Source organism: Symphalangus syndactylus, chromosome 24 (genome assembly GCF_028878055.3).
Source record: "Symphalangus syndactylus isolate Jambi chromosome 24, NHGRI_mSymSyn1-v2.1_pri, whole genome shotgun sequence".
Classification (NCBI taxonomy): Eukaryota; Metazoa; Chordata; class Mammalia; order Primates; family Hylobatidae; genus Symphalangus; species Symphalangus syndactylus.
The window spans coordinates 28,907,941-28,928,957 of record NC_072446.2 but is presented as its reverse complement, the minus strand read 5'-3'; the positions used below and the strand labels follow the sequence as shown (position 1 = coordinate 28,928,957).

General features: G+C 43.9%; 1 protein-coding gene across 3 annotated transcripts in view; it reads left to right on the top strand.

Annotated features, from left to right (window-relative positions):
• Positions 1-21,017, top strand: part of IFT52 (intraflagellar transport 52) — a 61,365-nt gene that overhangs the window by 8,719 nt on the left and 31,629 nt on the right. For 2 of the 3 annotated variants that reach the window (XM_055266393.2, XM_063634199.1), the window contains exons 4-8: positions 5,091-5,220; positions 5,514-5,589; positions 6,328-6,399; positions 14,025-14,151; positions 19,575-19,661. In XM_055266393.2, coding sequence (XP_055122368.1) covers positions 5,091-5,220; positions 5,514-5,589; positions 6,328-6,399; positions 14,025-14,151; positions 19,575-19,661 — 492 coding nt within the window. Of the gene's footprint in view, positions 1-5,090; positions 5,221-5,513; positions 5,590-6,327; positions 6,400-14,024; positions 14,152-18,883; positions 18,993-19,574; positions 19,662-21,017 lie in introns of those variants that run through there. The other variant, XM_055266394.2, reaches the window with a different exon arrangement.

The window sequence follows — 21,017 nt, the reverse complement described above, 5'->3', positions numbered from 1 at the left end:
GGTCCACTGGGGAGCATTTCTAGTGTCCTTTGTTTCTCAATTTGATTGCAAGGTGACCTTCCCCTCTGGGAATGGCATGGAGAGAGACATGAGTGTTTGATCAGGTTAATTGACAGAAGGAGTAGGAATTACCATTGGGAATGTGGAGGTAACCAGCAACTCCTACCCACTGAGACCCTGAGGGAAATGTACACACAGAGGGCAGTGGCCTGCAGAACAACACTCTATTACTTGTTGGGCTTTGGCTCCATCTCCCCATCCACCTAGCGAAGCCAATGAGAGAGTTGGCCTGGTGTTTGCCAGGGACCAACCAGCCTCAGGAACACAGGGGCATCCACAGAGAGGATCAGAACCTCTTGGGCCTTTTCCCAAGTGGAGATGGGTGCCAGGCCAAGCCTTAGTTTGGGCTTCCAGGGATGGAAGGCTGTCGCATCCAAGAGACACAAGTCCTTCAAGAGGCAAGTTTGATGTAACTTTAGCCTAATAAAACGTCCTCTCTCAGACCAGTCCCTGACACCATGCCTTCTCTTTAGAGTTGGAGTGAGGTGGGAAGAAAAGGGAAAAAAGCTGTTAGCTTTTTTCTAGGAATCAGCATTCCCTTGTGTTACAGTTCTTCCAGTGGGCTCATGCTTGTGAGATCACTGCTTTCCTTGTCATTGCTGCTGGCCTCCTGGACTGTTACTCCTGGAGAGCTGTGTGATGCCTTTTTCATGTTGACTTCCAGAAACTTCTGTGACAGGACAGACATCATATGTCTGATATTAGATGCTAGTATCAGGCTAGAAACTAGGCTGAACAGTCTTCCCTTATTTCGACCTCAACTACATTAATGCATCATACTAGCTTTGTGGTGGTATTCAGTTACGACCAGGTAACCACGTGGCTGAGATGAGTATTTTCCAACCCTAACAGACCAGCGTCCACCTATATTACAAATGCCAACTTTGTTACCCTGAATTGAAATGCAAAGATAATTTAACCCACCACCATTAAAAAAGTAAAGCAATATAACTTCCTAACTCTAATGTACAGAAATTAAAGGATGATTTATAAAAGAATATGTGTACTTCAAATTGTAAATGTTTATGCATATATATACTAGAGGAATATACATATTTCAGTTTGTTAATGCTTGGTCATACATACGTTCGAACACTTCTTTATGTTTGACATTTTGAAATAAATGTTTAATAAATATGTAGAACTTGCCGGGCGCGGTGGCTCACGCTTGTAATCCCAGCGCTTTGGGAGGCCGAGGCGGGTGGATCACGAGGTCAGGAGATCGAGACCACGGTGAAACCCCGTCTCTACTAAAAATACAAAAAATTAGCCGGGCGTGGTGGCGGGCGCCTGTAGTCCCAGCTACTTGGAGAGGCTGAGGCAGGAGAATGGCGTGAACCCGGGAGGCAGAGCTTGCAGTGAGCCAAGATCGTGCCACTGCACTCCATTCTGGGCCACAGAGTGAGACTCCGTCTCAAAAAAATAAATAAATAAATAAATAAATAAATAAATAAATAAATATGTAGAACTTCCATGAATGGGATAGGTACATATGCAGACTGGTGGAAGTGATGTATTGGCAAATCAAATCATGAGCCGTGTTGCTGTCGGTGATGTGATTTTTCCAAAATACTAACTCTTGGTAAAGTTCTATTTTTTTTTTTTCGAGACGGAGTCTCGCTCTGTCGCCCAGGCTGCAGTGCAGTGGCGCGATCTCGGCTCACTGCAAGCTCCGCCTCCCGGGTTCACGCCATTCTCCTGCCTCAGCCTCCCGAGTAGCTGGGACTACAGGCACCTGCCACCACGCCTGGCTAATTTTTTGTATTTTTAGTGGAGACGGGGTTTCACTGTTAGCCAGGATAGTCTCGATCTCCTGGCGTTGTGACCCACCCGCCTCGGCCTCCGGTAAAGTTCTATTAATGAAAAGAGTAAGTATAATTCTTCTCTCAGTTTACATGGTAGTTGGGTACCTGGGAATTCAGTATATGTTAAATCGTGTAAAAAATACTTTGTACATTATTTACATAGAATTTGGGCTGGGCACAGTAGCTTACTCCTGTAATCTCAGGAGTTTGGGAGGCCGAGGTGGGTGGATCACCTGAGGTCAGGAGTTTGAGACCAGCCTGGCCAACATGGTGAAACCTTGTCTCTACTAAAAATACAAAAATTAGCCAGGTGTGGTGGCAGGCGCCTGTAGTCACAACTACTCAGGAGGCTGAGGCAGGAGAATCACTTGAACCCAGGAGGCGAAGGTTGCAGTGAGCCAAAATGAAGCTACTGCAGCATGGGTGACAGAGTGAGACTTCATCTCAAAAAATGAATAAATAAATTGGAGTTAGATTTTAGGCTAAGCTTCTTTCGTTTGTTTGCTTTTTCTTTTTTAAACCTATGTGACTATCTGAGAAGATTTTCAAATGCTGTGGAATAGTTCTTTATTATGTGGGACTGGTCTGAATATTGCAGGACCTTAACTTCCCTGCCCTTCATCCACTAAAATGTCCTTAAACATTAATATTATGGCATTAATATTATGCCATATTAATATTAATATTATGGTGATCCAGAATACATTCTAGATGGTTTAAATGCCTCCACTGAGAGCCACTGGCCTGGATCATCCAGTCTCGATTACAGGAAATATCTCACATTTGCTGTCACACTAACAGTGTGAATGCATTCTAAGCCAATTTCTAAAATTTAAGTCTGCAAAATTAATCATTCTTCCTGTTTTTGCCACAGAGAAATACAAGAACCTCCAATTTGTACCAAATATCTGTTCTTTTGTTAGAAGGGTTTCACTTACGTGCATAGCTGGAAACTGGGTCATAATTCGTGGAAGCTCCTTCAACTTTTGCCCACCTGTGTTATTGCATACCACGTCCTTCATGTATCTTTTTCTTAAAATGCCAGATGGCCAATAGGACACAGTAGATACCAATACCTACTATATACTCATTGCATTTAGGCAACATGGACAAATCCCAGAACCACATAATCATAAAAACCAAGTCCCAGTAGAATTTCCCAAGCAAAAGCTATGTTCTGAGAATATATATTGCAAACTAGACCTGGCTTGCTATTAGCAGTCATAGAACATAGCTTATATTTAGGGCTGTCTGGCAAGAGGAGTTTGAGAGGAAATCAAAAGGAAGAAAAAGGAAGATGAATTTAGGGAGAGATTCAGTCTGTTGTTCAGGGTCCAGGATCATGCAGTTATAACCCATTTGTTTTGTTTTTCTGTTGTTGTTCCAAAAAATATTTACTAAGGATCTGTTATGTACCTAATTATGTGCCGGGTCCTAGGACTAATGCTAGGGATCAAAGTCAAATAGCACATGATCTCTCTACTCAAGGAACTGATAGTCTAGGGGAAATGAAACAAATGGACCATCTACCAATAATGATCTATGTTCTAAGTTCCACATTTCTACAGAAGCACAGAAAAGAGGCATTGGATTATTGGGTGCAGAGGAAATGGACTTTGAGCTGATTTTTTTTTTTTTTTCTGAGACAGAGTCTTGCTGTGTCGCCAGGCTGGAGTGCATTGGCGCATTCTCGGCTCGTTGCAACCTCCACTTCCCAGGTTCAACTGATTCTTCTGCCTCAGCCTGCCGAGTAGTGGGGATTACAGGCGTCCGCCACCATACCTGGCTATTTTTTTGTATTTTTAGTAGACACAGGGTTTCACCATGTTGGCCAGGCTGGTCTCAAGCTCCTGACCTCAAGTGATCCACCCGCCTCAGCCTCCCAAATTGTTGGGATTACAGGCGTGAGCCACTGCGCCCCACCTTAATTTTGATTTTGAAATAATTCATTTTTTATTTTGGTTTTTTTTTGTTGTGTTTTGTTTTTGGGACGGAATCTTGCTCTGTTACCCAGGCTGGAATGCAGTGGTGCAATCTTGGCTCACTGCAACCTCCACCACCTGGGTTCCAGCAATTCCCCTCCCTCAGCCTCCCGAGTAGCTGGGACTACGGGTGCATACCACCACGCCTGGCTAATTTTTGTACTTTTAGTAGAGACGGGGTTTCACCATGTTGGCCAAGTTCCACCATGTTGGAACTCCTAACCTCAGGTGATCCGCCTACCTTGGCCTCTGAAGATTCATTTGTTTTATACAGTGTGGGGAAGGCAGGGGGAGAGGAAAATTCAGGGAGCATGCAAGAGCAAGAGGGCCGTGCTGTGGCAAATCTAGTCTGGGCAGTAGTTTCCAAAGTAGGATGCATATGATGAATCAGTGGGGTGCCAAAAGGAAATTACGTTTATTATTCATATTTTCATTACCCTTAAAACATTTCCTTTTTGGGAGTTGTTTTAAATTTTAAAGTACATATTTTATATAGAGATACATACATATTGAATGTATTTATATACATGTTCAGATTTTTTTCTGCTGGAGTGCTTGATGAAGAAAGTTGAGAAACTGTTTGTCTGGACCACCTACCCCAAATTTTCTCAGGCTAGACCAGCAAGATCAACCCTAGATTTTTCTCCCATCCCCAGCTTTGTGAAAACAAGAGAGAGCTTCCAGGAGATAAGCAGAAAACATGCATTTCTCTCTATGGTTTGGTTGGTCAATGACCTTGAGCAGAATTCCTCCCAGGTGTGGTATGAAATACCTTCACCCTGATACCCTCTGTGGGCAGTCAAGAGAAGGCATTGTCTAAATCAGTGGTTCTTAAACAGCGGTGATTCTATTGCTTCTTCTCCTGAGGGAACATGTGGCAATCTCAAGAGACATTTTTGGTTGCCAGGGGAAGATAGGTACAACTGGCATCTAGTAGGGGAGACCAGGGGTGCTGCTGAATGGAGAACTGAGCGCTTCCTTTAGTTAAGTCTTTCACTTTTGACTTGCTGTCTAGATAGTCAGCTTTGAAACTGTCAATTTACTTTGAGTATTTTGGAGCTTTATGCTCAAAGACAAGCTTGGAGATCCTACATAGAGAGTACTTTTTATCTTATATACATTTATATGTAAATGCCTTATAGATTTGAAGTATTTATTTTTCATCAAGTTAAGGTCTTATTCACGGTATTTCAGGCAAAAGTCTTTTGAGTATGTTCATAGATTGCTTTTTTCTTTTGTGTAGTTTGAAATCCTGAAGAAATATCTTGACAGCGGTGGAGATGTCCTTGTGATGCTAGGAGAAGGTGGAGAATCCAGATTTGACACCAATATTAACTTTTTACTAGAAGAATATGGAATCATGGTTAATAATGGTAATTAGTATTATTATTTTCAATAGAGGCAGTAATTTTCTATCTATTATTTGATATCATAGCCCTCTAGGTCCAGTGGCATAATGGAAAAAGCCCTGGGCTATGTGTGCATGTTTTAATGTTCCATTCTCATCAGCACTCTGAGCCTCCTAGGCTTGGGCTGCTTCCATTTATAAATCGAGATAGATTGGAACCAAGTTCCAGGGTGCCTTTCAGGTCAAAATTGGTATGAGTCTATAATATCAAATTTATTTCTAACCTAAAATATACCTCCTTCTCTTTTTCCCTCATAGATGCTGTGGTTAGAAATGTATATCACAAATATTTCCATCCTAAAGAAGCTCTAGTTTCCAGTGGAGTCTTGAACAGGTAAGCATGTGGAAAGCAGAAATACCTTGTCCAGGCATCGTTCCTCACACCTGTAATCCCAGCACTTTGGGAAGCCAAAGAGGACTGATCATTTGAGGTCAGGAGTTCAAAACCGGCCTGGCCAACATGGTGAAACCCCATCTCCCCGTCTAAAAATACAAAAAAATTAGCCAGGCATTGTGGCAGGCGCCTGTAATCCCAGCTACTCGTGAGGCTGAGGCAGGAGAATCACTTGAGCCCGGGAAGCAGAGGTTGCACTGAGCTGAGATTGCACCATTGTACTCTGGCCTGGGTGACAGGGCGAGACTTTGTCTCAAAAAAAAAATAAAGCAGAAATATCCCTACACATAACTCTCATTTCTTCTACATAAATCTTCCCTCATCTCTTCTCATACATTCTTTTCACTGCCCCTTCTTCTTTCTTGCCTTTTTGTTTTATGTTATTATATTTTACTATATTACTACTACTCATTCATCAAATTATTTTTCTTCATCTTTTGAAACTTACTTCACATTCAACTTATTTTTTATTTATATATATATATGTATTTTTTGAGACAGAGTCTTGCTCTGTTGCTCAGGCTGGAATGCAGTGGTGGGAACACAGTTCACTGCAGCCTTGACCTCCCAGGCTTAAGCAATCCTCCCACCTTAGCCTCATACTTACTGTACTAATGAATGCAGTGTGAAATTCTCAAATTTTTTTTGTTTACTAGATTTTAATTTTTCTTCTTCAAGGGAAATTAGCCGAGCTGCAGGAAAGGCTGTGCCTGGGATCGTTGATGAGGAAAGCAATGGAAACAATGCCCAGTGAGTGTGTTTTCTGATGCCACATGAGGAAGATGTACCATTTTGAAGAGTCTTCTTTTTCAAAATGAAAAGAGCTTTTGTTTCTGGTTACAAAAATAATCAGAATTTGAACAGTTCAAGAGGAAAAAAGTAGAAGCTCTGCACTGTAAGTCCATGCTCCTCCCCCTGAAGGTAGTCTTAATATGGTATTTAGGCCCGGCACGGTGACTCACGCCTGTAATCCCAGCACTTTGGGAGGCCAAGGCGGGTGGCTCACCTGAGGTCAGGAGTTAAGAGATGAGCGTAACCAACATGGCAAAATCCCATCTCTACTAAAAATACAAAAATCAGCCAGGCATGGTGGTGTGCACCTGTAGTCCCAGCTATTCGGGAGGCTGAGACAGGAGAATTGTTTGAACCCCGGAGGCGGAAGTTGCAGTGAGCCAAGATTGCGCCACTGCACTCTAGCCTTGGCAACAGAGCAAGACTCCATCTCAAAAAAAAATAGTATAATATTTAGATTTCTAGGTTTTTTTTTTCCATATATAAAGTTATAGGTAAGTACCTCTTCCTTTTTAATGACTGGATTAAATTGGATATATCCCAATTTATCTAACCAACTCCCTATTATTGGACATTTAAGTAGTTTATAATGTTTTTCTTTAATAATACCACCTAATGTTTGTCAAGCATTGACTGTGTGACAGGCATATATTACCTCATTTAATCATTACAACTCTGGAAATTTAGAGATGAGATACAGAGACGTAATTGCCCAAATGCACATGACTACTCTGTGTCAAAACTTAGATGCAAACATAGGCAGTCTATTCTAGAGCCTGCACTCTTAACTTCTGTTCCGTATTGTTGTTATAAACAATTTTATAGCTGGGTGTGGTAGCTCACTCCTGTAATCGCAGCACTTTGGGAGGCCAAGGCGAGTGGATCACCTGAGGTCAGGAGTTTGAAACCAGCCTGGCTAACATGGCGAAACTCTGTCTACTAAAAATAGAAAATTTAGCTGGGCATGGTAATGGGCGCCTATAATCCCAGCTACTTGGGAGGCCGAGGCAGGAGAATCACTTGAACCTGGGAGGCGGAGGTTGCAGTGAGCTGCCATCACACCATTGCATTCTAGCCTGGGGGACAGAGGGAGACTTCGTCTAAAAAAAAAAAAAAAAATTATATTTGTCATTATAGATAATAAAGCACAAATGAACTTTTTTTTTTTTTTTTTTTTTTGAGATGGAGTCTCACTCTGTCACCCAGGCCGGAGTGCAGTGGCACGATCTCAGCTCACTGCAACCTCCACCTCCCAGGTTCAAGTGGTTCTCCTGCCTCACCCTCCCATGTAGCTGGGATTACAGGCACCTGCCACCACACCCAGCTAATGTCTGTATTTTTAGTAGAGGTGGGGTTTCACCATGTTGGTCAGGCTGATCTTGAACTCCTGACCTCAGGTGATCACCTGCCTCGGCCTCCCAAAGTGCTGGGATAAGTGAACATCTTTGTATGTACACTTTTGTGCACTTATGGTAGTATTTTTTAGGGTAAATTTCTCAGCACTGAAATTTCTGGTTCAGAGGTCTTCCAACAGATGGGTTACCAAATGTAATGTATTACCAGATGTCTCTCAGGGAGGTGGTACCACTTACAGTCCCTATGAGCACACCCCTTTTTCCTCTCTTGCCAGCATGGAGTATTCTAGTAAACATGGTATCTCTTTCTTTTAATTTGCATTTTTTAAAATTATTAGTGCATAGGATGACCTTTAAAGTCTATCGGCTGATTATATTTCTTCTGTGAATTTCATGTTCACTGCTTTTTGGCCATTTTTCTATTGATGGTTTGGTTTGTCTTTTCGCATTCATTTATAATACCTCTGTACTTTGAAATATTTTACCCAATAAAAATTGACATTTTTATGTAGTTATAGCATGTTACAAAGTTTTAGTAGTGAAAATAATGTGGTCCGGGTACTGTGGCTCACTCCTATAATCCCAACATTTTGGGAGGCTGAGGCAGTCAGATCACTTGAGCTCAGGAGTTCAAGATCAGCTTGGACAACGTGGTGAAACCCTGTCTTTACAAAAAAATACAAAAATTTAGCCAGGCGTTGGTGGCTCACACCTGTATTCCCAGCTACGCAGGAGACTGAGGCTGGAGAATTGCTTGAGTCCGGGAAGCAGGGGTGGCAGTGAGCCGAGATCGCGCCACTGCACTCCAGCCTGGGTGACAGATGAGACCCCGTCTCAAAAAATATGTAAATAAAATGAAATTTAAAAATAAAATAATGTGATTGGTCGTGTGCAGTGGCTCACACCTATAATCCAAGCACTTTGGGAGGTCGAGATGGGCCAATGAGTTGAGGCTAAGAGTTCAAGACCAGTCTGGGCAACATAGCAGGACCCTGTCTCTACAAAAAAAAAATTTAGCCATATGTGGTGGCACACACCCGTAGGCCCAGCTACTCTGGAGGCTGAGGCAAGAGGATGGCTTGAACCCAGAAGGTTGAGGCTGCAGTGAGCCATGATCATGCCACTGTACTCCAGCCTGGGTGACAGAGCAAGACTGTCTCAAAAATAAATAAATAAAATAAAATGTGGTCATAATCCAGAAATAGTTTTAAAAAAATAAATAATACAGATTAAAATTAGACCAAAAACATATTTGGAGGGTGGGGGTTATTTGTGTATAGTAAAAGTGGCATTTCAAATATTAGAGATGGATGGCATAATTCTAGGTAACCATTTGAAGAAATAGTTTCATTTTCATACCACACCCCAAAATGTATTCTGGATAGGCTAAAATTTTTAATATTAAAAATGAAAGCATATGCCGGACGTGGTGGCTCATGCCTGTAATCCCAACACTTTGGGAGGCCAAGGTGGGCAGATCACCTGAGATCAGGCGTTCGAGACCAGCCTGACCAACATGGTGAAACCCCATCTCTATAAAAAAACCAAAATTAGCCAGGGATGGTGGCAGGCACCTGTAATCTCAACTACTCAGGAAGCTGAGACAGCAGAATCACTTGAACCTGGGAGGTGGAGGTTGCATTGAGCCGAGATCACGCCATTGCACTCCAGCCTGGGCAACAGGAGTGAAACTCCGTCTCAAAAAAAAAAAAATTAGCCTGTCGTGGTTCTGCATGCCTCTCATTCCAGCTACTCGGGAGGCTGAGGCAGGAGAATTCCTTGAACCCAGAAGGCGGAGGTTGCTGTGAGCCAAAATCGTACCACTGCACTCCAGCCTGGGCAACAGAGCAAGACTCCGTCTCAAAAAAAGGAAAGAAAAGGGCCGGGCACGGTGGCTCACGCCTGTAATCCCAGCACTTTGGGAGGCCGAGGCGGGCGAATCACAAGGTCAGGAGATCGAGACCATCCTGGCTAACACGGTGAAACCCCGTCTCTACTAGGCTGGGCGCGGTGGCTCACGCCTGTAATCCCAGCACTTTGGGAGGCCGAGGTGGGCGGATCACCAAGTCAGGAGATCGAGGCCATCCTGGCTAACATGGTGAAACCCCGTCTCTACTAAAAATACAAAAAATAAGCTGGGTATGGCGGCAGGCGCCTGTAGTCCCAGCTACTCGGGAAGCTGAGGCAGGAGAATGGCGTGAACCTGGGAGGCGGAGCTTGCAGTGAGCCGAGATCGTGCCACTGCACTCCAGCCTGGGCGACAGAGCGAGACTCCATCTTAAAAAAAAAAAAAAAAAAGAAAAGAAACCCCGTCTCTACTAAAAATACAAAAAATAAGCTGGGCGTGGCGGCAGGCGCCTGTAGTCCCAGCTATGCGGGAGGCTGAGGCAGGAGAATGGCGTGAACCCCGGGGGGCGGAGCCTGCAGTGAGCCGACATCGCGCCACTGCACTCCAGCCTGGGTGAAAGAGCGAGACTCCGTCTCAAAAAAAAAAAAAAAAGTAAAGAAAAGAAAAGAAAAAGAAAAATAATTTTAAAAGAAAGCATAGAAGTACTTAAAGAAGCCCAGGTACGATGGCTCATGCCTGTAATCCAAGCACTTTGGGAGACTGAGGCAGGCAGATCACCTGAGGTTAAGAGTTCAAGACCAGCCTGGCCAACCCCCATCTCTACTAAAAAATGCAAAACTTAGCCAGACATGGTGGCACAAGCCTGTAATCTTAGCTACTCGGGAGGCTGAGGCAGGAGAATCACTTGAACCTGGGAGGCGGATGTTGCAATGAGCCGAGATTGCACCACTGCACTCCAGCCTGGGCGACAGAGGGAGACACCAACGCAAAAAAAAAGTGCTTAAAAAAAATAGGTGAATATTTTAAATTATTGGAGTAGGGAAGACCTTTCTTAGTAGAAACCAAAGTAAAATCATAAGGGGGAATATGCATAGCAATATAATTCACAGAGTTAATATTTTTGACTGTCAAGAATCAATCTAGGCTGGGCACGGTGACTCACGCCTGTAATCCCAGCACTTTGGGAGGCCGAGGCGGGTGGATCACGAGGTCAGGAGATCAAGACCGTCCTGGTTAACATGGTGAAACCCTGTCTCTACTAAAAATAAAACAAAACAAAATTAGCCAGACATGGTGGCGGGCACCTGTAGTCCCAGCTACTCAGGAGGCTGAGGCAAGAGAATGGTGTGAACCTGGGAGGCGGAGCTTGCAGTGAGCTAAGATCGCACCACTACACTCCAGCCTGGGTGACAGAGCAAGACTCCATCTCAAGGCCGGGCGCGGTGGCTCACGCCTGTAATCCCAGCACTTTGGAAGGCCGAGGCGGGCGGATCACGAGGTCAGGAGATCGAGACCATCCTGGCTAACAAGGTGAAACCCCATCTCTACTAAAAATACAAAAATTAGCCGGGCGAGGTGGCAGGCGCCTGTAGTCCCAGCTACGCGGGAGGCTGAGGCAGGAGAATGGCGTGAACCCCGGGGGGCGGAGCCTGCAGTGAGCCGAGATCGCGCCACTGCACTCCAGCCTGGGTGAAAGAGCGAGACTCCGTCTAAAATAAAAATAAAAATAAAAATAAAAAAAAAAAGACTCCATCTCAAAAAAAAAGAATCAATGTAATTATTTCACTTTGTGTCAGTTCATCCAATTGGTATAGGTAAAAGAACTGTAGACTTGGAGTTAGAAGGAATTATTAGAAGTTCCTGATTCCCTCTCTTACTTGCCAAGGGTGACCCAAGGCATAGTAACTGTTAGCATCTGTTTCCCTATCTGTGTAATGGGGACAATGTTAACCTTGAAAAATTGTTGGAAAATTTCAGTAAGGTGATATTTGTGAAAGTGCTTTGTAAAGTTTGAAGCACAGTGCCCTACCTGTTGTTGTATTATGACTTTGTAATTAATTATAGTGAAGGGAGTATGTCTAGTTGTTCCTTTCCTGGATTATCCAGGAAACACAGCTTCCTGGTAGGCTTTGAGGTATGGACTAGTCCTGCTTCGTGCCTTGAAGTATCTTTGCCTGTTGGAGTCTCAGATTCTCCTTTATCCTTATTTCCTATTATGTCCCTTCTCCCTTCTCTCACTCTGCTGTAGCCACACTGACTTGGTTTCAGTCCTTAAATAAGTGAAGCTTGTACTCATCTTAGGGACTTTACACAAGCTAGGCGGGTGGATCACCTAAGGTCAGGAGTTTGAGACCAGCCTGACCAACATGGTGAAACCCCATCTCTACTAAAAATACAAAAATTAGCCGGGCGTGGTGGTGCGCACCTATAATCTCAGCTACTCAGGAGGCTGAGGCAGGGGAATTGCCTGAACCCAGGAGGCAGAGGTTGCAGTAAGCTGAGATCACGCCATTGCACTTCAGCCTGGGTGACAAGAGCAAAACTCCACCTCAAATAATAATAATAATAATAATAATAATAATAGCGGATAGTTTTTATCTTACTACTCAAGTGTCCATTCTCCCTTATGCCTTGAGAATCATCTTCCATTGATTGCATTTGGGGAAAGTGTGGGGGATAGATGTGCATTGATCTCCATATAACTATTTCTCCCACCTACTTTTTCTTCCTCCATGGACAACTGCTTGTTTTCTTCTGCTTCTGGCCCAGAGATCATGGGCTGTAATCCACCTTGCTGGGATACTGCTGGAGTAAGGGTAGAAGGCGGAGTTTGGAGAATGTGGGCCAGGTACCACTTCTCTTTCATAGTATGACAACAAAAGTCATAGGGTAGATGAGACTTTACTGAAGGAATGGGAAAGATTAACACCAGAGGGAGGCCGGGCCCGGTGGTTTATGCTTGTAATTCCAGCACTTTGGGAGGTCAAGGTGGGCGGATTGCCTGAGCTCAGGAGTTCAAGACCAGCCTGGGCAACATGATGAAACCCGGTTTCTATAAAAAATATAAAAATTAGTTGGTGTGGTGGCATGCATCTGTGGTCCCAGCTACTTAGGGCACTAAGGCAAGAGAATCACTTCAGTCCAGGAGATTGAGGCTGCAGTGAGTCATGTTCATGCCACTACACTCCAGCCTGGGCAACAAAGTGAGATCCTGTCTTAAAAAATAAAACAAAACAATCAAACAAAAACACTAGAGGGAAATAATTTTAAACTTAAGCTAAAAAGAATTTTTGTGGTCTAAAGAAAAAGGGAAATTAAAATCTCTATGAGGAACTCCTCATGGGTGCTTCCCCTATACCCCTGCCCCAGTTTCTAACCTTATGCTCTGGTGTTGAGATCTGTGTTTCTCTCCATTCTGACAGCACTTCCTTCAAGCTTTGCAGAGCCCCATCTTTGAGTAAAACCTTAGCCCCTCCTAAATGGGTTGGCCTCACCCCAGAATCTGCACCCCACCTTTGCTCCTGTATCCCACACCCTCTCCAGGAGTACGTTGCCCCAGGTCAGACCAATTCACTCTAGATAATCTAAGACAAGTCTTTGTTAGGACAGTGGAGAGTAGAAGAGGGACTCCAAAGCAGATCTGTGTAGAAGTGTCCATTGTAGCGTATATTTATGCCTCTGTTCATGTGACATTTAACTGATAACATACCCTTCCAGTGACATACATTAATTCTTAGAGATAGCACTAGCCAAACCTAACGAAGAAGAACGTATTTACCACTAAGATATTATTATGCAAAGCAGCTCGAGTTCAGTTCTTGGATGAGGCCACATCCTCTTCCTCCTCCCTCCATCAGGGGCTACTTTAATTCTCCCAGTTACAGTCATTTACACTTTCCTGTTAATTTACTTTCATGTTTTTTAAAATGCTTTATTAAATGTGTAGCTAGAGTTGTCCCAGTTTTTAAGTTAACAAACCAAAGCTTAGGAAAAATGTTGTGTTTGATAATGAATCAAAGAGTGTTACTCGGCTGAGCACCGTGGCACACACCTGTAATCCCAGCACTTTGGGAGGCCGAGGCGGGCAGATCACTTGAGGCCAGGAGTTCAAGACCAGCCTGGTCAACATGGTAAAACCTTGGCTCTACTAAAAATACAAAAATTAGCTGGGCGTGATAGCAGGCACTGAGGCTGGAGAACAGCTTAAACCTGAGAGTCGGAGGTTACAGTGAGCCAAGATCGCACCACTGCACTGCAGCCTGGGTGACGGAGTGAGACTGTTTCAAAAAAGAGTGTTACTCTAGAAACATTGAGATTATTTTCAGAATTTTTGTATTCATGTTTTTAAAATTTGAATGTGTTTCTTTAATTTCTTACAGGGCTCTCACCTTTGTGTATCCTTTTGGTGCCACATTGAGTGTCATGAAACCAGCAGTGGCGGTTCTGTCTACAGGTTTTGTCTGCTTCCCACTTAACAGACCCATTCTGGCTTTCTATCACTCAAAGGTACAGCCTTTCTTAGAGATGGGTATAGATGTTATTTTTATTGTTGAAATAATAAAAACCACCTTACCATTTCCAGAAGGCTTTTATATGTTTTCTCATTGGTCTTCCTGCCAGTCCTGCAAAGTAATATTTCAGCTATATACATTTTGCTTATGAGGAAACAGTGGATTGTCCAGTAATTGATGAGGTTAAGGCCTAAACCTAGCTCTTATTATTCTAAACCTGAAGCTTTTCCACTGTAGCATGAGGCTACCTGTATTATAACTTTTTTTTTTTTTTTTGAGACGGAGTCTCGCTCTGTTGCCCAGGCTGGAATGCAGTGGTGCAGTCTTGGCTCACTGCAAGCTCCGCCTCCTGGGCTCACGCCATTCTCCTGCCTCAGCCTCCCGAGTAGCTAGGACTACAGGCGCCTGCCACCACGCCCAGCTAATTTTTTGTATTTTTAGTAGAGACAGGGTTTCACCATGTTAGCCAGGATGGTCTCGATCTCCTGACCTCATGATCCACCCGCCTCGGCCTCCCGAAGTGCTGTATTATAACTTTTAAAATAACTTTTTTTTTTGATCCCATGGCAGCATATTGATGAAAATAACTTTTAATCCTGTGACTATGGACTGTCACCCTCAGTGTAAAGAGAATACATTCAGGAACAGATGGAGTTAACATATTACACAAAATAGCACAGAATTATGTTGCTGTTAGTTTATCCTAGGAAAATATATCAGAAAACTATTTTTCCAGTTATTATCCTAGAGACCCCATAGAAATGTGGGCACAGCTAGTCCCAGGCAGTGACCCAACATCCCACTGCCATTCTTTTTCTTTTTTTTTTTTTTTTTTTTTTTTTTGAGATGGAGTCTCACTCTGTTGTGCAGGCTGGAGTGCAGTGGCATGATCTTGGCTCACTGCAACCTCCGCCTGCCGGGTTCAAGCAATTCTCCTGCCTCAGCCTCCCGAGTAGCTGGGATTACAGCCGCCTGCCACCAAGCACGGCTAATTTTTGTATTTTTGGGAGAGACGGAGTTTCACTTTGTTGGCCAGGCTGATCTCAAACTCCTGACCTCAAGTGATTCACCCACCTTGGCTTCCCAAAGTGCTGGGATTACAGACATGAGCTCTGTTGCCCAGGCTGGAGTGCAGCGGTGCAATCTTGGCTCACTGCAGTCTCCGCCTCCCGCCTCAGCATCCCGCCTCAGCCTCCCAAGTAGCTGGGATTACAGGCCTGCACCACCACGCCCTGCTAATTTTTGTATTTTTAGTAGAGATGGGGATTTACCATGTTGCCCAGGCTGGTCTTGAACTTCTGAGCTCAGGCTATCCCCCCCAACTCAGCCTCCCAAAGTGCTGGGATTACAGGCATGAGCCACTGTGCCCAGCCCCCACTGCCTTTTAATTCACATTTTGCTGAATTTACCTTCATCTGCCCCCTAAGACAGAATTCACCAGCTGATCTCCTAATTTTTTTTCTAGGGACCTAGGTGTCTCTAGCTCTTAACAATCCTATTTTTCTTTGTGGTACCTAGGAATTACCTTTCCCTTCTTATTTAAAAGCTCTTGGGCTGGGTGTGGTGGCTCACGCCTGTAATCCCAGCACTTTGGGAGGCTGAGGTGGGTGGATCACTTGAGGTCAGGAGTCCAAGACCAGCCTGGCCAACCTGATGAAACCCTGTCTCTACTAAAAATACAAAAATTGACCAGGCGCAGTGGCTCACGCCTGTAATCCCAGCACTTTGGGAGGCTGAGGTGGGTGGATCACTTGAGGTCAGGAGTCCAAGACCAGCCTGGCCAACCTGATGAAACCCCGTCTCTACTAAAAATACAAAAATTGACCAGGCGCAGTGGCTCACGCCTGTAATCCCAGCACTTTGGGAGGCGAAGGCGGGTGGATCACGAGGTCAGGAGATTGAGACCATCCTGGCCAACATGGTGAAACCCCCTCTCTACTAAAACTACAAAAATTAGCTGGGTGTGGTGTGGTGGCATGTGCCTGTAATCCCAGCTACTCAGGAAGCTGAGGCACGAGAATCGCTTGAACCCAGGAGGTTGCAGTGAGCCGAGATCGTGCCACCGCACTCCAGCCTGGGGACAGAGTGAGACTCCATCTCAAAGAAAAAAAAAATACTGAAAAATTAGCCAGGCATGGTGGCGGTTTATGCAGCATTTGCTGTTAACGTGGTACAAGTCAGAGTTTTTTTTACCAATTTTTAAAAAATTTATGGAATGTGTGTATTTATATCTCTTGACATCTCTGGCTTAATATAATTCTTTTCCTAGGGAAATTATAACTATGCCTGTTCCCTGTATGTGATGTAGCTAAAAAAACCGATTTCATTTTGTATTTTTACTATTGAACTGGTTTTCTCATTACAAAAGTAATATGTGCCTATTGTTGGGCTGGGCGTGGTGGCTCACAACTGTAATCCCAGCACTTTGGGAGGTCAAGGCGGGGGAATCACTTGAGGTCAGGAGTTCGAGACTAGCCTGGCCAACGTAGTGAAACCCTGTCTCTACTAAGAATACAAAAATATTAGCCCAGCATGATGGTGAGTGCCTGTAATCCCAGCTACTCCAGAGACTGAGGCAAGAGAATCACTTGAACCCTGGAAGCGGAGGTTGCAGTGAGCCAAGATCATGCCACTGCACTCCAGCCTGGGCAGTGGAGCAAGACACCGTCTCCAAAAAAAAAAAAAAGTAATGTTGTAGAAATGTTACAATAATTGTAGAAAAAATGAACAATACAGAGATAAAGCAGAAGAAAAAAATTCCCCCATCGCACTACTCCAAGACTCTAAGACAGCCCAGGTTGACATATTATTCACTTTCTCCCACTTTTGCTTTGCCTTATTTTTATTTATTTGCCTCATAAGCTTTAAAGTAGAATAGCAATATAATTTATAGTATAGGTCAGGCGTGGTGGCTCATGCCTATAATCTTAGCACTTTGGGAGGTTAAGGAGGTAGGATCACTTGAGGCCAGGAGTTTGATACCAGCCTTGGCAACGTAGCAAGACCTGTCTCTACAAAAAAGTTAGCTGAGTGTGGTGTTATGCTCCTATAGTCCTGGCTACCTGGGAGGCTGAGGCAGGAGGATCACTTGAACCCAGGAGTTCAAGGCTACAGTGAGCCATGATTGTGCCACTGCATTCCAGCCTGGGAGACAGAGTGAGACCCTGTGTCTAAAAATGGGAAAAAAAATTATAGTATACTTTTTTTTAACCCAATGATGTGTTGGAAGCATTTTCCCATGTTACTGAAAACCCTTTATAATATGAAATTTAACTGCTAAAGAAGGTTCCATCATTCTGAATTACTTTTTTGTGAACATTTGGATTTATTTCTAATTTTTGGTGACTATAACTATACAACTGGGCATAGAATTTTTTATGTTTCAGACCGCTTTTGTTGCATATGTTAATAGTTTCAGCAACAATGTGTGAAAGAACTTATTTCACTAAAATTTGACTAGCGCCGTTTATATCGTATTTTCTTTTTTTTTTTTTTTTTTGAGACGGAGTCTCGCTCTGTCGCCCAGGCTAGAGTGCAGTGGCGCGATCTCGGCTCACTGCAAGCTCCGCCTCCCGGGTTCACGCCATTCTCCTGCCTCAGCCTCTCCGAGTAGCTGGGACTACAGGCGCCCGCCACCGCGCCCGGCTAATTTTTTGTATTTTTAGTAGAGACGGGGTTTCACCGTGGTCTCGATCTCCTGACCTCGTGATCCGCCCGCCTCGGCCTCCCAAAGTGCTGGGATTACAAGCGTGAGCCACCGCGCCCGGCCTATATCGTATTTTCATATTTATTTATCTGATAGGAAAAAGTACTTTGTTTTTATTTGTTTAAAGTTACAAGTATTGAAAATTTTTCTTATTAACCAGTCGTTATTTTATGACTCTTTCATGCTTGTGCCTTAGTTTTCTGGTTTTTTTTGTTTGTTTTTTTTGGTTTTTTTTTTGAGACAGAGTCTCACTCTGTTGCCCAGGCTGGGGTGCAGTGGTACGATCTTGGTTCACTGCAATCTCCACTTTCCCAGATTCAAGTGATTCTCATACCTCAGCTTCCTGAGTAATTGGGATTACAGGCATGCACCACCATGCCTGACTAATTTTTGTATTTTTAGTAGAGACGGAGTTTCGCCATCTTGGCCAGGATGGTCTCGAACTCCTAGCCTCAAGTGATCCACCCGCCTCGGCCTCTTAAAATGCTGGGATTACAGGTGTGAGCCACTGCGCCCAGCCTTGCCTTAGCTTTCTTTGAGACTGAGTCTTACTCTGTTGCCCAGGCTGGAGTGCTGTGGCGCGATCTCAGCTTGCTGCAACCTCGCCTCCCAGGTTCAAGCAATACTCCTGCCACAGCCTCCCAAGTAGCTGTGGGAGTACAGGGGCATGCCACCAACCCCAACTAATTTTTGTATTTCTAGTAGAGACAGGGTTTTGCCTTCCATGTTAGCTAGGCTGGTCTTGAACTACTGATCTCAGGGTGATCTGCCCACCTCAGCCTCCCAAAGTGCTGGGATTACAGGCGTGAGCCACTGCGCTCAGCCTGCGTTAGCTTTCTATTTGGATCTTACTTAAATACTTTTTTTTTTGGTACCTATAGGTATCTTTAATTGTACAGACTGTCTTTGAGTTTATCTTTTTTCCCTTTAAAATTATGATCTTCATTTATAAGATAAATAACAATGGGAAAATGCTGTAGAACCAATTTAATTTTTTTTTTTTTTTTAATTTTTAGAGACAGGGTTTCCCAAGCTGGAGTGCAGTGGTGCAGTCATAGCTCATTGTAACCTCGAGCTCCTGGGCTCAAGTGATTCTCCTGCCCCAGCTTCCCAAGTAGCTAGGACTACAGGTATGCCTCACCACACCCAGCTAATGTAGAATTAATTTATGTTAGTTTTCGTTAAAGCCAAATAGAAAAATACAGAAGTATCTAAAATGAGAGACAGGTTAAAGTGTAATAGTTATTATAGTTGGTCTTTCTTTTTTTTTTTGGGATGGAGTCTCGCTCTGTTGCCCAGGCTGGAGTGCAGTGGTGTGATCTCAGCTCACTGCAACCTCCGCCTCCCAAGTTCAAGTGATTTTCCTGCCTCAGCCTCCCGGGTATCTGGGACTACAGGCGCATGCCACCACACCTGGCTGATTTTTTTTTATTTTTAGTAGAGATGGGGTTTCACCATGTTGGCCAGGCTGGTTTTGAACTCTTGACCTCAGGTGATCTGCCCGCCTCGGCCTCCCAAAGTGCTGGGATTACAGGCTGAGCCACTGCACCTGGCCTATAGTTGGTATTTCTAAACTTTAAAATCTGGGTGTGAATTGACACTCTTCAGTATATAAGACAGTTGCTAGCATGATTCTGATAAGTGTCTGGGGACTAGGATACATGAGATGCATTTTCGAATTTGAGTATCTGACCCTGCTTTGTCATCAATAGAACCAAGGTGGGAAGCTGGCAGTGCTTGGTTCATGTCACATGTTCAGTGATCAATATTTGGACAAGGAAGAAAACAGCAAAATCATGGTAAGCTTTTCCTTTCATCACATTAATGTACAATGTGTATTATTTTCATGTCATTTAAAAAAATACTGGTAAGTTTATTTGCTCATTTAAAACCAGCTACTTAGAACCCATTATATGCCAGGCACTGAGAATACAAAGTTGAGTCAGGCATCGTCCCAGTTCCTGCTTTGGAAAAGTTTGTAATACATTGAGAGAGAGAGAGACAAATTAGTAAACCCAGAAGGCTGTTTCTGAGCATGTCAGGTGGGATGGGAGCTGAGCCTGGAGAAGCAGAGAGGAACAGGCTCAATAGCAGTATCACGTGTAAGGCCAAGGAGCTTGAACTTGATGCTGAAAGCCACAGGGAGCCCTTGGGTTTTCAGCAGCCTTGAGCATAGCCAGATCTGTGTTTCTTCTTTTTGTTGTTGTTGTTGTTTATGAAAGAACTTCTAGAATGTTTTGGAAAGATTCTTCTGTCAGTTGTGTGGAAAGTGTAAAGGAGGAGGCAGCCTAGAGCCAATTAGGAAGGCGGTGGTGTCCCCAGGCAAGGAGGAATGGGGACCTGAATTACGGGAGTCAAGGTGTGAGTGGAGAGGAGGGGCTGGTGGGAATGGGAATTAGGAAGTGCTCTGTAGAGGACTACTCACTGACTGATGTGGCATATAAAGTAAAGGCATTGCAGTTTTGTCAAAAAAATGCCAAGGGAACATGTCTTATGGAAGATGGCAGAGTGGGGAAGCACATGTCTGTACAGCATGTGCCAGAGCTGTCCATTGGTGATTCCAGTGAGAGAAAGAAACGCCTTGTAATTGTTATATTGGGAGATTGATTAAGATTTTATTTCTGTGGAATTTACATGAAGTTTCAATGTCTCTAGACACATTATGGGAGATCTAGATATTCTACTTTTTTTTTTTTTTTTTTTGACATGAAGTCTCTCTCTGTCGCCCAGGCTGGAGTGCAATGGCACCATCTCGGCTCACTGCAACCTCCGCCTCGTGGGTTCAAGCAATTCTCCTGCCTCAGCCTCCTGAGTAGCTGGGATTATAGGCACGTGCCACCACACCAGGCTAATTTTTGTATTTTTAGTAAAGATGAGGTTTCACTATGTTGGCCAGGCTGGTCTCGAACTCCTGACTTCAGGTGATCCGCCCATCTCGGCCTCCCAAAGTGCTGGGATTACAGGCGTGAGCCACCACGCCCGGCCTAGATATTCTTCTTTTCAAAAGTTTTAATTTCAGACTTTCATCACAGTAAGTAGGGATTAATTCAGGATTGTGAGCAAAGGTTAATAAATTTTAGCTTGTGGTTAGAGGTTAGAGTGCTTAAAGATACATTATAAATTTCTGATAAAAGTTGCATTATGCTGGTCACAGC